This window comes from Erpetoichthys calabaricus, chromosome 2 (assembly GCF_900747795.2).
Source record: "Erpetoichthys calabaricus chromosome 2, fErpCal1.3, whole genome shotgun sequence".
In the NCBI taxonomy this organism is placed as follows: domain Eukaryota; kingdom Metazoa; phylum Chordata; class Cladistia; order Polypteriformes; family Polypteridae; genus Erpetoichthys; species Erpetoichthys calabaricus.
Genome location: NC_041395.2, coordinates 134,024,985 through 134,041,236, shown reverse-complemented (window position 1 = coordinate 134,041,236; position 16,252 = coordinate 134,024,985). Strand labels below are relative to the sequence as shown.

Sequence of the window (16,252 nt, the reverse complement as noted above, 5' to 3'; positions counted from 1 at the left end):
ATGTTAGACTAGCTGTGTTACTCAACTTTGCCTGGGTATTTTCTAAGTCTATGTGCCTCATTTATTGTGCCATTGGTTAGTCAAATGTATCAGAAGTACTATTTAAGTAACCACTTTTCTGTATACAATATTTGTTATTGTTGTTGTTTTTTTAGTTCACTTGAGATGCTTACTGTTGAACACACTAAATAAAGTCCTTGATGGTATACTGCCTCAGTATACTGTAGATTTGAATATCTACAAACAAAAGTTACTACAGTGATTACTTTTACTCACTCAAAAGCACTGTCTTGTTCTGTTCTTATCATATTCTGAAAAAAATAGCATCTCCATCAGCTATAAAAAAAAAATCACACGTCATTCTATTCAATCGTGGTTTGGCTACATCAGTTAATTTATAGTTTTCTATTTTTTTTCCCCTTTTTTTAACTTGATAAATTTGATTAACTTGATTAATATTTTGTATGTTTTTATTTGTAATTTAGGCAGAGAAATGTAATTTAGTGTTTACCCCCCCCCCACCCCCAATTGGTCTGAGGTGAGACTGTTTGGAATTGGTTTGTCTCAGAGGCCTTTAAGTACCATGATGTCCAATTGGCTGTAGGGGTTGGACAGAACATCTATAAATGTACGTGTTTGACCTCACAATCTCTCTATTGCTAACCTGTGATGATGTAGAAGTATCTCTCTCTTACTAACCAACATCTGAAAGAAGCATCTCTCTTGCTAACCTGTGATGACGAAGACAACACAATGAAGAGCACAGCTCAGCAGCCATTTTGAACAGACATGTGGCTGAAAGCTGAGCACCAGTCTGTGTGCCGCCTGAACTACATATCACCATTTAATCAGGTTGTATGGTTTCCAATATTCAAATATACTTTTCATTTTGATATTATTTATGAATATTATCAGTAATACATTATTTTATGTGTAACTTAACTTCTGCTTGTCTTTTTACTACATCTAATTGCCTGAGGTTATAGATATAGAAGGGAAGGTGGGGATAAGTTATATACAATAATACCTTATAAACAGTGGTAAGTCTGTGAGATTAGGCATTCTAAGGTTACATATTAATAATAAATAGGGGAAAGTAGAGCAATATGTATTACTCTACTAAGACAAAACACCGTCAAGACATTTTTTTAAGATTTTGGGGTGTTTAGTTTTACTATTATGGATTTTGTTTCTTTTAATCCATAAATACTAAATATTAAAATGTCCTTTCTTAGCTGATACTTAATGTCCTAGATGTACCATCCTGCCAAATTTCAGTTTTAACACTAGAATTACCAGAGCCTATGAAAAAACTCGTAGATCTGGCCCACCTTAAATCGCTACTTAAAATCGTTCTCACCTCTCCGCCAGCGTCTTTTGTCATCTAAATGTACTGATAAAGACATGCTGCCAGCAGCCGGCTATTCCATCTCCCCAACGACTTAGAACGTAAACGAGCTTTTCCCAGCTCATGCCTTGATTGATTATCTGGGAGTGAAGTGGAGTTTTAGAGTAGAAATAATAGATTGTTATTTGGAACACATGCATTTCATATGTGTTGCATTTCTACAGCAATCTGTGTAAACGCATTGTTAAAACAGAAACGTTTTATATATTCTAGTAGCAAATGACAAAATGTAGGCATAAACTATATAATGTATGAAGCCTGAAGTCCAAATATCAAAGAAACACTTTCACAAAAGGTACAAAAAAAAAAAGCCACCGCCAAAAAAAGCCGCCTTAGTGTGTGACATTGACACGCATTAGCTATCACTGCTTCCATGGCGCAACAGTATCAGTCGCTGACTGGGAATCAGAAGGTCATGAGTTCGATCCTGCACAACTCCCTTTTGAGAAGTGTTCTTATTTTCACTATTTTAGAATAAAAAGATACATTTGATTTCAGTCTGTAACTGCCGGTGTAATTTATGATATTTGTAAAGGTTAGCTTTATTTTTTTTTAAAATTCACTTTTCATTGTCTCAGTCGCGTTCAGGATCCTTTCCTACCCCATCTGACACTGCTGGTTTCACATAAAGACGCGCTATAGTTCTGCAGTGTATGACGATACATATGACCGCGTGTTTTTTTCCCCCAATATTGCCAGTCCCTACGTGTTGCTGTATGCTGTTTCTTTTGTACTCCAGGACATGCAGAGGAAAGCATAGTAAAGAGCAGTAACTTCAGCGCTATATGCAATCATCAGACACTCCCCATCTGAAACTGCTGTTTTCACATAAAGACGCGCTAAAGCTCTGCAGTGTACTTGTGGCTGCATTGTCGTACCAATGCTTGCGAACTGAAGTGTCTGCATGCACTTTTCGTGGCATTACACGTGTATTTTTTGAGTATGCCCATGTAGCTCAAACACAGGAACATATGTTGATGTAAAAGTATAACAAAACAAGTGCACATTTATTCAAGACTATAACCGAAGAAAACAGAAAGCAAGTTACAGTAGGCGGTTGATATGACAGCTTGCGAGGTGGAATGCTAAGAACTGCTGATTTCCATTCTGTGCTATATAACTGTTAACATTTGAATCTGATGATTGCATATAGCGCTGTCTTATTCAGTGTGCGCAAGAACATGCAGGTGGCCAGTTGCTGAGTGCTACAACGCACATTTTAAAAAAAGAAAGAGACAAATATATGTGAGGTTTTGAAGAAATCATTTTATGACGCGAATAGTACCAATCAGAAAACATCGTCGAAGTAATGCAATATTATTTGAAAACGAACAGCGTCAGATCGGATGTGAAGTTATACTGGCGCTGTTTAGTCGGATCAGAAGCTGAATAAACTGAAAAAGCTCCTGTTCTGACTCTAAGTAAAAAAGCATGAATTAATCAACAGAAATAACCGCGATTGACATTTTAAAGTTAACGATTTACAATGCATACCAATTTATAAATTTAATGTCCGTTTGAGGAAAAAAAACCCACTTTCTTCAAAGCTGAGAATCGAACTCACGTCTCTGTAGCACGGTAGGGCAGCTGTGCTCCAAGTCAGCAAACCGTAGCGTTAAGCCATGGAAGCTGTTGTATCATCCTTGAACCTTTTGTGAAAGTGTTTATTTGATGTTTGGACTTCAGGCTTCACATATTCTATAGTTTATGCCTACACTTTGTAACATTTATTATTAAAATATGAAAATGTTTCTGTTTTAGCAATGTGTTTACACAGATTACTGTAGAAACGGAACACACATGAAATGCGTGTATTCCAAATAACGATCTATTATTTCCATTCTAAAACTCCAGCAGTTTACTCACTCCCAGATAACTACAGTATAATCAAACAAGGCATTAGCTGGGAAAACTTAGTGAACGTTCTGCGACTGTGGGGGATGGAACAGCCGGCTACTTGCTGCTCTTCTTAATCAGCACATTTAGAAGACAAAAGAGAGGTGAGAACGGTTTTAAGGTGGGCCGGATCTACAGGTTTTTTCTCTGGTAATTCTAGTGTTAAAGCAAAACAGGAAATAGTGTTTCTGTTGTGTGTGAGTGAGTGAATGAGTGCCAACTTTACGAACAAATGAACAAAATAAAGGTTTTTGTGGCTCAAATTAAACATAGGGAATTTTTTATGGCTTGTTGGTTATAACTTTCCAACTTTATTTTCAAAGCATCCAAGTCCTGAAATTGCCAAATTTTCCTGTACCTTCTGTTATATTTCTAAAATATTTTGATTATTTAGGCTGCTGTTTACTAAGGACCACAATGAACATTTTTACTGATGTAGTTGCTCTTCCTTACTACTAATCTGTTTTTATGTGCTTTCCAGCTAAATGGGAAAGTGTTTTTTTATTGGTGAGTGAGTCAACTTAGCATTATATACATATAGATAATGAAGCATTAATTTTAGGTACTTAGTAGAGTAATCCAAATTTTATCACTACATTTTGATTGACCTACATATCTGCTGCTCTAAAATCCTTTGGTCATTTGTGTGGCTTGTGTACTGTATGTAGTTAGAACACAACAGCCACAACTGTTCATATAATTATGCTGGAGAAGTCAAAATACACTCTAAACAAAGCAGTATGGTAGGAAAATACAATTTCATAACAACTGAGAATCACCCGAATGCCAGAATATACCTATGCATTGTTTCTATCGATGCACATCCCCTTATGGCATACAATACAATTTATTTTTGTATACAGTAATCCCTCGCTATATCGCGCTTCGACTTTCGCGGCTTCACTCTATCGCGGATTTTATATGTAAGCATATCTAAATATATAACGCAGATTTTTCGCTGCTTCGCGGGTTTCTGCGGACAATGGGTCTTTTTACTTCTGGTATATGCTTCCTCAGTTGGTTTGCCCAGTTGATTTCATACAAGGGACGCTATTGGCGGATGACTGAGAAGCTACCTAATCAAAGCACACAATTAAGTTCCTGCGTGCTGATTGGCTCAGTGACGGAGTGCTGCATTAACCAGGAAGTCTCATCTCACTCATTCAGCATCAACGTGCTCCTGCTACTGCTTCAGGGCCGTGTCCAAGCGCCAACAGAAGATGCAAATGATTGCAGAAAAGGTAAAAGTTTTGGATATGTTGAAGGAAGGGAACAGCTACACCGCTGCAGGACACCATTGCGGCATTAATGAGTCCACGATTCTTTTTATTTAAAAAGGAGGAAAAGCATATAAGATCTACGGCCGCAGTGTCCTTTAAGCAGGGCGCAAAACGAGTTGCAAGTGGACATAATAAGGCAGTAGTCTGGATGGAATCTGCTTTAGGGATTTGGATTGAAGACTGCCGGAAGGAGAACAACGGCGGTGCTACACAGTCGCCTGAAGAGGCTCCTTTAGAAGAGCTGTAACGCTCTTCTTTGTTGTGCAGTAAAATTAAACTCATCGTTATTGGACAAGTGTCATTGTTGGTGAGTAACCATAATTAATTATCTACGTACAGTACTTATTACATGTACATAGTTTAGTGTCACTGTACACACATTTTACTGTATACAATTTTTCTTGCATTGTACGTATTTATTGCTGGTGGCCTGTCTGTCGTAATGGCTGTAACATATGTGATATCGGAGACGCTCGATATCTTTAAAATAATATTTAGGTTTTACTGTATATAAACTGTTTACATACATAATTTCAACGAATCTTACCTAATATCTAAGAGAATACAAAGGGTTTATGCTGTATAATTGTGCGGGAAATGTTTATAATAGTGTGGGAGAGTTTATAAGGGCTTAAAATATATAAAAAGAACCATATGAACATATGGTTTCTACTTCGCGGATTTTCACCTTTCGCGGGGGGTTCTGGAATGCACCCCCAGCGATGGAGGAGGGATTACTGTAACCCAAAATCACACAAGGAGTGCCACAATGGGCTTTAACAGGCCCTGCCTTTGTGTAAATACAACACAATACATAGAACAGAACACAAGTAATCCTCAATACAATATAATAGTGCAATAGAAATATTACAAGTACAGAGCAGAATTCAACAGTAGATGATATTACATAATATGATTTGGATTTGTACTAATGTGTCAATAAGCACACACTATTTCAAGCTAATTTCAAGAACATGACAAGTGCATCATCATAACCCAGTGGCCTGTACAGTTCTCCAGATCACAATTCACTCTACCACCTTTATGACGCGAAGAAACAGCAGTTTCACAGCGCTAAAGTATGGGTAAAAAATATACAGGAACTTTATCAGTGCTGTCAAGTACTTCTTTGACACCTTGTAAAGCACTTTGAGTTATACTGTTTGTATGAAGATGTGCTATAGAAGTAATTGTTGCGCACGCACGCACGCACACACACACACACACACACACACACACACAATGATATCATGAAGTTGAAAATACTATGTGAAAGAGAAGGAGCATATATGATTATTACCAGAGCCATTAAATGAGTTATTGCTAAGTTTATTGTTTCTTCAGATGGAGGGTCCATGGTTTTCCACAGAAATAAAGCAATCCTGCCCAGTTTCAATATCTGCAATTACAATAATGAAATAATTACCATATTTACAGTACTAAAGTTTCATTGTCTCTTTTCAGGAAACTAAAGGAAAAATGAACAATACAAGCTGCTAAAAAATATTAAGCAGACATCAATTTCTGTAAAATTTTAATTAGTTATAACAGTCAAAAAACATTTAAATTTTGTTATCTACAAAATTCAAAATGTAAAAAAATGTAAAGAAATGAGAATAAACAAAACAACAAAAAACAAAACAAAAGAGAAAAAACATAAAAGAAAAAACTATTAGCACTCTTTGCTGAATTCTGACAAAAGTAAGGAATTGTTTGTTGTGAAAATGTCCAAATAAAATAAAGAAAACTGAACCAGTGATTATTAAAATTTAAAGGGTAGAAAAGCAGAATTGGAATCTTAGATATCAGTGATAATATCAGTGTGAAAATAATAAAAATTGTAATATGTTCAAAATACCTTTATTTGTAAACAGAGTTCTTCCAGCGGTGTTCTCATTATCTCTGGTAACTGATAATCATCTAGTAGGGTAGCTCTTAGCTTATTATACAAATGATAACATTTACCAGGTTTAACTCTGCAACAAACAAAAAGAGTGAAAGGAAGTGTTTATAAACTATTTACAAAGATCACAAAGCTTATGATACAATGAGCTTCAATCAGGGACTGCAAGGGGATAATATTGCTACAACATTAAACAATATTAAAACATCCATGATAAAAATCTAAAGTTACTTGTCTCATAATCCACGTTAGTTCATCCAGTCATATGCTTACAAAGTCTAAAACTCATGCATTTTGTGCTAAATATATATTTTCAGAAAATCTAAATAATGCATATACATGAAGCTTGATCTTGTTAGAACAAGATTGTTGTTTAGTATTGGTTTAATTAAGCCCCACTGGCTCTAATTGAATCTCATTGTATCATACACTTTGTGATGCCTTTCCTCCATAAAAACACAATATTAAATTAATTTTTTTCCCAGCAATCACTACACTCAATACGGGCTAAGTAACAGATGAGAATAAAATCATTTTTGGGTAGTATTCCTTTAACTTTGTGCTTAGATAATGTTATAGTATACAAATACAGAGATGTCCTTATTCATTTGGCATTTGATCATCACTGAATATAATCTATATTCAGTATTTTAATTAATTTTTAATTTGATTTTAATATAACTAAAGCCTTCTAAACATATTGCACTCAGCACTGAGTGCCTAACTGAAGAGAAATCTCTGGTAAATTCACACATAACATTCTCAAACAATTTAATCCAATGCAAGAGGAGCTGGAGTCAATCCCAGATGAAAACCTGCATTAATACAGGTTCTTATTTTTAAAAAAGGCTTAAATGTATAATGTTTTTGAAAGAAATGTTTTATTTGATCTATGTAAAAATATAATATGGTATAATTACTGCTGTTAGTAGCTAAGGTAAATAAAAATCATATTTTGTATTAACTGGTAATCTACTGTAAATGTGCTAAAAAATACAATTAAAATATAAATAGATTATAAAAACAGAAATACCTTCCAGCACGACCTTTTCTCTGCTTTGCATTGGCAAGACTGACCCACTCTGCTGTCATTGTACTGATATTGTTTTGAGTATCAAAATGAGTCTCTTTTATCTTTCCACCATCAATTACATGAACAATATCTTCTATGGTTATACTGAAAGAGAAGAAACAAAGTGTTTTTTGTGTTTTTTTTTTTTTAAATACAACAGAAAGTAAATGCATCTTTATCAGTCTATCTGGCCATAATTAATGCAGCTTCAGAGAAACATTTACATAGTACACGTTTTTATCACTGGGTAACCTGGAAGAAAACCTAGGAAATCATCCTGGCAGATCAACAGCTGGATAAACGCTAAGTGGTTTGTCACTTTCAGTTTCAAAATAACATAAAAACAAACCAGACAGACAGAACTTTATTTGTCCCCAGGGGGAAATTTGGCTTTTTATAAACGCTATTTAAAAAAATAAATGAATAAGCAAACAAAAAAAAACACACACACAAGAAAGAAAGAAAGAAAGAAAGAAAGAAAGAAAGAAAGAAAGAAAGAAAGAAAGAAAGAAAGAAAGAAAGAAAGAAAGAAAGAAAGAAAGAAAGAAAGAAAGAAAGAAAGAAAGAAAGATCTGACTTGGCTATCACAGCTACAGTGAGGCATTATGCATATTGCTGTTGGTATAAAGGAGCCCCAGTCGCACTGACACACTCCTGCTAAATAATTTGTTGGCTGAAAACACACAGTGTTAATGTAGTCAGAGAAAGGATGTGCAGCATTGTTCATAATGGCACTTAGCTTTGCAATAATTCTCTCCTTCACTACTACCTACAAGGGGTTCAGAGTATGTTCCATACCTGAGCTTGCCCTTACTTTTACAGTGGATATAAAATGTCTACACACCCCTGCCAAAACTGCAGATTATGTATAATAAAAAATTAAACCAAGATAAATCCTGTCAATCTATACAAAGAAGGTGAAAACAAATCAGAAACTGTTTATTGAAAAAGAAGAAAAAATCATACAAAATCTTGGTTGCATTAGTGTGCACAAGTCAAGTCAAGTTGGGGAGCATGCACTGGTACAGTGCGTTGCCACACCCACTACACGTCGAAACAGCTCAGGATCCCGGTTGGCAACCCCCCAGGCAGACACGCGGTCCAGTCCTACTCTCCAGAAAAGACCCTCTATCTGCTGCAGCCAGGTGTTACGTGGGCAACCACTTGGCCTGGTCCAGCCACTTGGGTCCCCAACAATGAGGATCTTATGAGCCGGATCACCCTCGGGGAAACGCGGCACATGGCCGTAGTGCCATAACTGACGCTCCCTCACAATGCAGGTAATGTGCCTCATTCGGGACTCCATGAGCAACCGCTCATTCGACACAAAGTCAAACCAATGGTACCCAAGGATTTTCCCGAGAGACACAGTACCAAAGGAGTCCAGTCTTCATCTCAGGTCATTGGATAGCGTCCATGTCTCACAACCATATAGTAAGACAAGAAGCACCAGGACTTGGACCTTCATCCTTTTGCATTTAGTGTGCACACCCTTAAATAATCAAGGACTGTGGCTGCATTCAGAATCAACCAATCACAATAAGTCTCATCTCATATAGTAGTTAGTATACACCTGACATTAATTGAAGTGTCTCTGATTGAGCTTAGATAACGTTTGGCTATTCCTGTAGGATTATTCTGATATCTGCTTGATTGCAACATACTCTAAAAGCCTTGGTCCACAAAGAACTTTCAAAACATGAATGTGATCGCATTACTGAAAGGTATCAGAACAAGGAGTAGAAAAAATTATCCATAGCATTAAACATTCCATGGAGAACGGTGAAACAGTGACTTTGCCAAGATCAGGATATCCCTCCAAGATAGATGAGAAGACAAACAGAAAACTGGTCAGGGAATCCACCAAGGAGCTGAAGAATTTCCTGGCAAGTACTGTTTGTTCCTTACATGTGACAAAAAGGTACACCCAGTCTCAAAACAACCATGTGGAAAAATGTATTATGGTCTGATGAGACCAAGGATGAGCTAGTTAGCCATAATTCCAAAAGATACGTTTGGCACAAAAAAACTGCTTATCATCAATAGAACACCATACCCACAGTGAAACATGGCATCATGCTTTGGGGCTGCTTTTCTTCAGCTGCAACTGGGGCTTTAGTCAAGGTGGATGTAATCATGAATAGCTCCAAGTATCTGCCTATTTTAGCATAAAATCTTCAATCATTTGCTAGGAAGCAGAAGACAAAGAGGAACTTTATCTTTCAGCACGACGATGACCTAAAGCATACATCAAAATCAACAAAGCAATGGCTTCATCAAAGGAGGATCTGGATTGACCCAGCCAGAGTCCAGGCCTTGATCCAACTAAAAATCTGTGGGGTGACCCAAAGGGAGCTGGGCATAACAGATGCCCTCGCAAACTGGCTGCTCTGGAAATTTTGTGTTAAGGAGTAGTAGGCAAAAATCACCAAGTCCAGATGTGCCAAACTGTTAGACTCCTACCAAAAAGGACAGTGTGCTTTAATAAAATCAAAAGGTGCTTCAACTAAGTACTAGCTTAGGGGATATGTAAACTAATGCAACCAGGGTTTAGTAAGATTTTTTCCTTTTTTCAATAAACAGTTTCTGATTTGTTTTTACTTTCTTTGTATAGACTGCAATTTTACAATAAAGATGGAATACATCTTGACAGGATTTATCTTGGTTTAATCTTTTTATTATACAAAATCTGGCAGACTTTTTACGTATATCCACTGTACATGAAATTCACTAAACCATGTAATACAAAAAATTCAGACTTAAATGTTTAAGTATACATAAAATGTAAGAAATACTTCCTCCAAAAGTAGATTTTCCATATCGTATGTAATATGTAATAAGTAAGATAAAATAGAAGAAAACAATAAATAGCATACTTTCTTGTTCTGATTCATTAAGTAGCTTAAGCAAGCCATTTAGCCAACACGACAACCAAGCAGCCAACAATCTTGGGTAGTTCTGCTTGTGTTACTGCTACCAATGAATTTACAATATCATTAAACATATGCAGTAAATATCAAGATAGGTTACAAGAGCATGCCTAGGTAGAACTAGTCCACATATTGCAAGAAACACACAGATACATCCGATAAGGGAAGGTTATATCATTTAAAGGCCCTAACTAATTATTTAGCCTAATTAAAAGGGACAAGAGAGTAAACAGACCCCAGAAGCACATTTATCAACCAATGTATAAAATATTCAAAGCAGTAATTCACCCTTGTTGATATAGAGGCTCATTATAATGGCTAATAAGGCAGTGTTAGTTCCCTAGATTATTATTTGCATCTGTTGAGTGTGTAAAAATATATTTAAAATAAGATTAAGCCACACCTAGCTCATCCATTCAATATCATAAACATCTATATATATAATTCACTAAAGCAGCCGACCATGGGCAGGCAAGATGCAAGACAGAGCCCCGCCCGCCAACTCACGAGCCCCGCCCACCAACTCGAAGACCATGGGATATGACGACAACTCACTGAGCCACACCCACCAACTCTAAGACCACAGGATATGACGACAACTCACAGAGCCACACCCACCAACTGTAAGAATTCACTAAGGCCATGGCAAGCAAGACGCACACAAGACAGAGCCCACGCCCGCCAACTCACAGAGCCACGCCAACCACAATTCACTAAGCAGCCAACCCTGGCACACGCCCCGCTAACAATTCGAACCGAGAGCGAAAGTATTTGCCAAGAATGTTTTCATTAATCAAGAACGAAAGTCGGAGGTTCGAAGACGATCACATACCGTCGTAGTTCCGACCATAAACGATGCCTAATGGCGATCCGGCAGCGTTATTCCCATGACCCGCCGGGCAGCCAACTGGGTAACCAAAGTCTTTGGGTTCCGGGGGGAGTATGGTTGCAAAGCTGAAACTTAAAGGAATTGACGGAAGGGCACCAGGTGTGGAGCCTTTCGCTTAATTTGACTCAACATGGGAAACCTCACCCAGCCCGGACACGGAGAGGATTGACAGATTGATAGCTCTTTCTTGATTCTGTGGGTGGTGGTGCATGGCCGTTCTTAGTTGGTGGACCGATTTGTCTGGTTAATTCCGATAACGAACGAGACTCCCTCCTGCTAAATAGTTATGCGAGCGGTCGGCGTCCAACTTCTTAGAGGGACAAGTGGCTTTCAGCCACTTGAGATTGAGCATTAACAGGTCTGTGATGCCCTTGGATGTCCGGTACTGCACGCGCGCTACACTGAATGGATCAACATGTGTCTACCCGGCACCGAGAGGTGTGGGTAAGCTGTTGAACCCCATTCACGATGGAGACCGGGGCTTGCAATTGTTCCCCACAAACAAGGAATTCCCAGTAAGTGCCGGTCATACGCTCGCACTGATTAAGTCCCTGCCCTTTGTACACCCCCCCCCCTCGCTACTACCATGGTCGGGTGACTTGGTGGATTATATATAGAAAAGCAGCCGGGACCGCAAAGAACAATGAAAAGTCAACGTGGCTCAGAGGTGCATGTGGACTGTAGCAGAGACAAAAGCGACTGAGGTGGTGTTTGGAAAATGAACAGTCAACGTGACTCACAGGTGCATGTGGACTGTACACAGACGGAAAGCGACTCAGGTGAGGAGTTGAGGGCGGGCACATGAGCAGGCAGTGCGTACTGAACCATGACCAAGAGATGACTAAGAAATCAGCAGACTAGAATGGCGGGGGGGCCGGGACTAGGGGGGCAGAATGGGCATCCTTCCCCTCTCCCCCCCGTTCCGCCCAGCCCCGTCCCTCGCTCTGGGAGGTGGAGGTGCGACGGCGGTCCTCCAGTTTTCAGTCACGGACAATTGTATGTTGCCCTCTCCAGAGTTCCATCTTTTCATTCACCTACAGTCGTATCCTCAAACCCACCCCATTTGGACAACTGTGTCTTTCAGGAAGTGTTCGCCCATCATTACATAATTATGCGGCAGATGCTATGCCGCGGGTTGGCTAATTTTTATGTATCTTATAAACAGAATTTTTCAAGGCTGGAAAAATGCATATTTTCAAATTTAGTGAGATTTTTCAATCATTCACAGTTTTAAATGTAGGAGGTAATGACTTATCAATATGAGATTTGTAACACATCTATGTTTTCTGTTGTGGCACCCGGCTGGGGGTGGTACCCAGCCAGCCGGGACACCCAGGAAGACCGGAGGAGGGCTTGGGCCTTCTCCAGACTATGAGGGGGCGACCGCCCTGGTTCCTTTGGGGGGTCACGGGTACGAAGCTGGGAAGCTCAACCCTGTAGGAGCCTGTGGTCCCCCGCCAGGGGGCGCCACCCTGTCTGGACAGCCCTGGACCTCAGCACTTCCGCCACACCCGGAAGTGCTGGGGGGGGAAGAGAAGTGGGGGACACCCAGAGTGCTTCCGGGTACGCAGCCGGCACTTCCGCAACACTGGGAAGTTCCAGTGGAAGATTGCCGGGCAGCACCTGGAGCACATCCGGGTGCATATAAAAGGGGCCGCCTCCCTTCATGGAATGGCTAGAGTCGAGTGGAAGAGGACAAGGTCTGAGGAGAGAGAGAGAAGGAGGCGATCTGAAGAAGAAAGGCATACTGTGGTGTTGGCCTGGACTGGGGTGATTGGTGCTGTGGCACTGGCGTTTGTGCAACTTAAATAATTGTAAATATTGTAAATAAACGTGTGTTGGGTGCAAACACGATGTCCGTCTGTCTGTGTCCGGGCTGGTTCCCATACTAAATAGTAAGCTATTGCTACTTGTAGAAGGTTGCATTTTATCATTTACATTCTTACTTTGTGTCCTAAAATTTAATATTAAAAGACTGAGCTTAGTCCCCCTTTCTTAGATTTTAAAAGTAAAACAATAACAAAACATCATATACAGGCACTAGCAAGCAGTAGGTCTTTGATTCTTTTTAAACCACGAACATTTAAAAATATATTTTGGAAACTAAAAGTTGACATTTCAGTGTTAAAAACCAATGCAAATCTAAGCAATTAATAATGATAATATAGACAGTTATAGGTCAAGGCAACTGATATAAAATTGGAATGGACAATTGAAACAAGCCCTAGTAAAGTTTGCAGAGTTAAAAATGATGTCAAATCTTCTAAAAAAAACAAAACAATCAATCAAGTGGATCAGCTTTTCTACATTTATAGGTAATGTGTGATGCATACCTACAGTGTTCAAAACACTGATTACAGATGAATATGTATAATTTTAACCATTTCCCAAATATCTAAAAACCCTAAAACTGCGTATTTAGGTAAAAATGATTATTTCAGGTTAAAAGAAACTATTATAATGTTAAAGTATGAACAAGACCATAAAGTAATATAAGCTAGCATGCTGTCATATTTAAAGATAATCAGTGAACAGTGAGGAAAATAAAATTAATTTCATCCATAATTTCATCCAAGATTAAATAATACCTATTTAAAGGAGTGGCAATGATGAAAATACTATTTTGTAAACAGTGTAAAATGTTTTTAAGAAAAATCAGTGAATAGTGAACTCTATGAACTCTCGTCTCTTCACAGATAGAGATCCATTGAGACGGGTACAAAAAAAAATCCTCCTATTGCTTTCCTTAGTAAAGCCACACCATGCAACATTCCAGATAGGGAACAGCTCTTTTAAAACTATTGAGTTACACTAAATAGTCCAAACCCAGAATGATACTGTATTGTATATGAAGAATTATAATAAGAAGGTGGGCTTAAATCTAAGGTAATAGTTACTTGCAACAAATAACTTTGCACAATGTCTCTTCCTGGTCCAGGAATAATCATTATAAAGTGCCAACATTTTGATTTCACCTAAATGCATCTCTTTTTCAAAGGAGAAACATAAGGTCTAACAGATTTTTGGTAAACCCTGAGGCCACAAATGTACAATAAAAGGCATTTTATCAGTATATGGAGTTATTTACCACTAGAAAAACTTTCTTGCTCCTTTAAGTTGCTGAAGATATTACATTTTTTTTCTTTTTTAAGGTGGAACAGTCTGTTTGTTTGTGAGAGATTAGACAAAAACATCAATGGAAAACATTTTGCCATATAGGTTTAATTTGGATGAAGAAGAATATAATCCACCTAGGGTATTCACATAGATTTGTTTTGTTCAATGATTTGTTCACTGTAATCATTGCCATCTTCCATTATCCAGTGGCTAACTAATTACTAACATAATATTAGTTATTACTGGACTATATGCATGTTTTTTAACCTTAGAATTACGTAAATCCTCTATCCACACTTCCTAGAATAATAAAATATGCTCTTTATAAACACAATAAGCATTGTAGCCAATGCTAAAATGCTTAAAACATTTAATAGGAACAAAGTCATCAAACTAAGTACCACAATTTTTCGCACCATAAGATGCACTTTTTTTCCGCAAAAGAAGGTTGGAAATGTCTGTGCGTCTTATGGAGCGAATATTGCGTCACAGACCATGATGTGTATTATCTGGCAAAAGTCGACATTCAGGGGTAGAGGGCGACAAAACTCACTGTTACGTTACAGGCATTCCCTCTGTGCTTGGAGGAATGTTAGACTCATTGACTCGGCATCTAATCCTTGCGTGTGCATGAGTTGCAAAATGTAAACAAAGGCAAGATGGCATCAACATCTCACGAGGGAGCAAAGCGAGTGCAGAAAACAAATGTTTTGCGCATTATCACTGAGTCGGACTTTTGTTGAGAATGATCAGGAGATCGAACAAGAGAGTGAGGAACTGGCATCAGCTGATCGGGACACCAGCCGATGCCGCCCCAGCTGAGTGCATTCGTGCACCTATGGCAAGGTTCGTGTGGGAGGAATACCTAGACATTGATCCGTGGGAGCCAAACTGGCTACCGGACTTCACAAGACAGTATGGCTTGCTGTTGGACTTGACAGATTACCAGCCGCTGGACTACTTCAGGCTGTTCTTTCCTGAAGCTGCCTTTCAGCTACTGTCAGACGAGACAAACAGGTATGTAGAGCAATTTTTTGAATCGAGGGCTGTGCTTGCACCCGCATTCTCGTTTTTCAAACTGGAAACCCACAACCAAAACACGAGATGAAGGGCTTTGTGGCATTACAAATATAGATGGGACTAGACTGGCGATATAAACTTCAGGGAGCATTGGTCCAAACGTGCGTGATGATAGGTACGTGCTCCTGCAAAGTGATTGTGAGCAACTGAGCTTCACAAATTCTGACACTAGCGATGAGGAGTTCTTGGGGTTTCCATAAAACTAGAAGAGTGCTTGAACCTTAAAGTCTCTCCTTATTTGTTAATGACAGTGATGATGTTTCTTAATAACGCTGTTGAATTTACATGGTTGAAATATTATTCTGCTATATTTTATTAAACATATTAAGTACACCATTTGTTCAGAATATTTTTTTTCTTGTTTTCCTCCTCTAAACCTAGGTGCGTCTAATGGTCAGGTGCGTCTTATGGAGCAAAAAATACGGTATATTAACACCAAAACTATGTGATATATTCAGCTCTGCTTGTAAAACTCAGAAAACTAATTTCTTAAGAAACAGCAAGTAATTGTTTTCATCTATGACACCAACTTAACATAATCTGAAATGTATCCTTTCAAAATTTACATAAGTAGAAAAGGAAATATTTCTTGTGAGGCAGAGAAAAGTTTTGTGACGGTGTGTGTGTATATGTAACAAACACTCCAATCTCCTACTAAAATGTTAAAACTGGCTGTG

General features: G+C 38.4%; 1 protein-coding gene across 2 annotated transcripts in view; it reads right to left on the bottom strand.

Annotated features, from left to right (window-relative positions):
* The window catches only part of dhx36 (DEAH (Asp-Glu-Ala-His) box polypeptide 36), a 95,331-nt gene that overhangs the window by 35,540 nt on the left and 43,539 nt on the right, over window positions 1–16,252 (bottom strand). For both annotated transcript variants that reach the window (XM_051923923.1, XM_051923922.1), the window contains exons 15-17: window positions 7,521–7,664; window positions 6,443–6,560; window positions 5,885–5,983 (exon numbers count right to left, since the gene is read on the bottom strand). In XM_051923923.1, coding sequence (XP_051779883.1) covers window positions 5,885–5,983; window positions 6,443–6,560; window positions 7,521–7,664 — 361 coding nt within the window. The remainder of the gene's footprint in view (window positions 1–5,884; window positions 5,984–6,442; window positions 6,561–7,520; window positions 7,665–16,252) is intronic.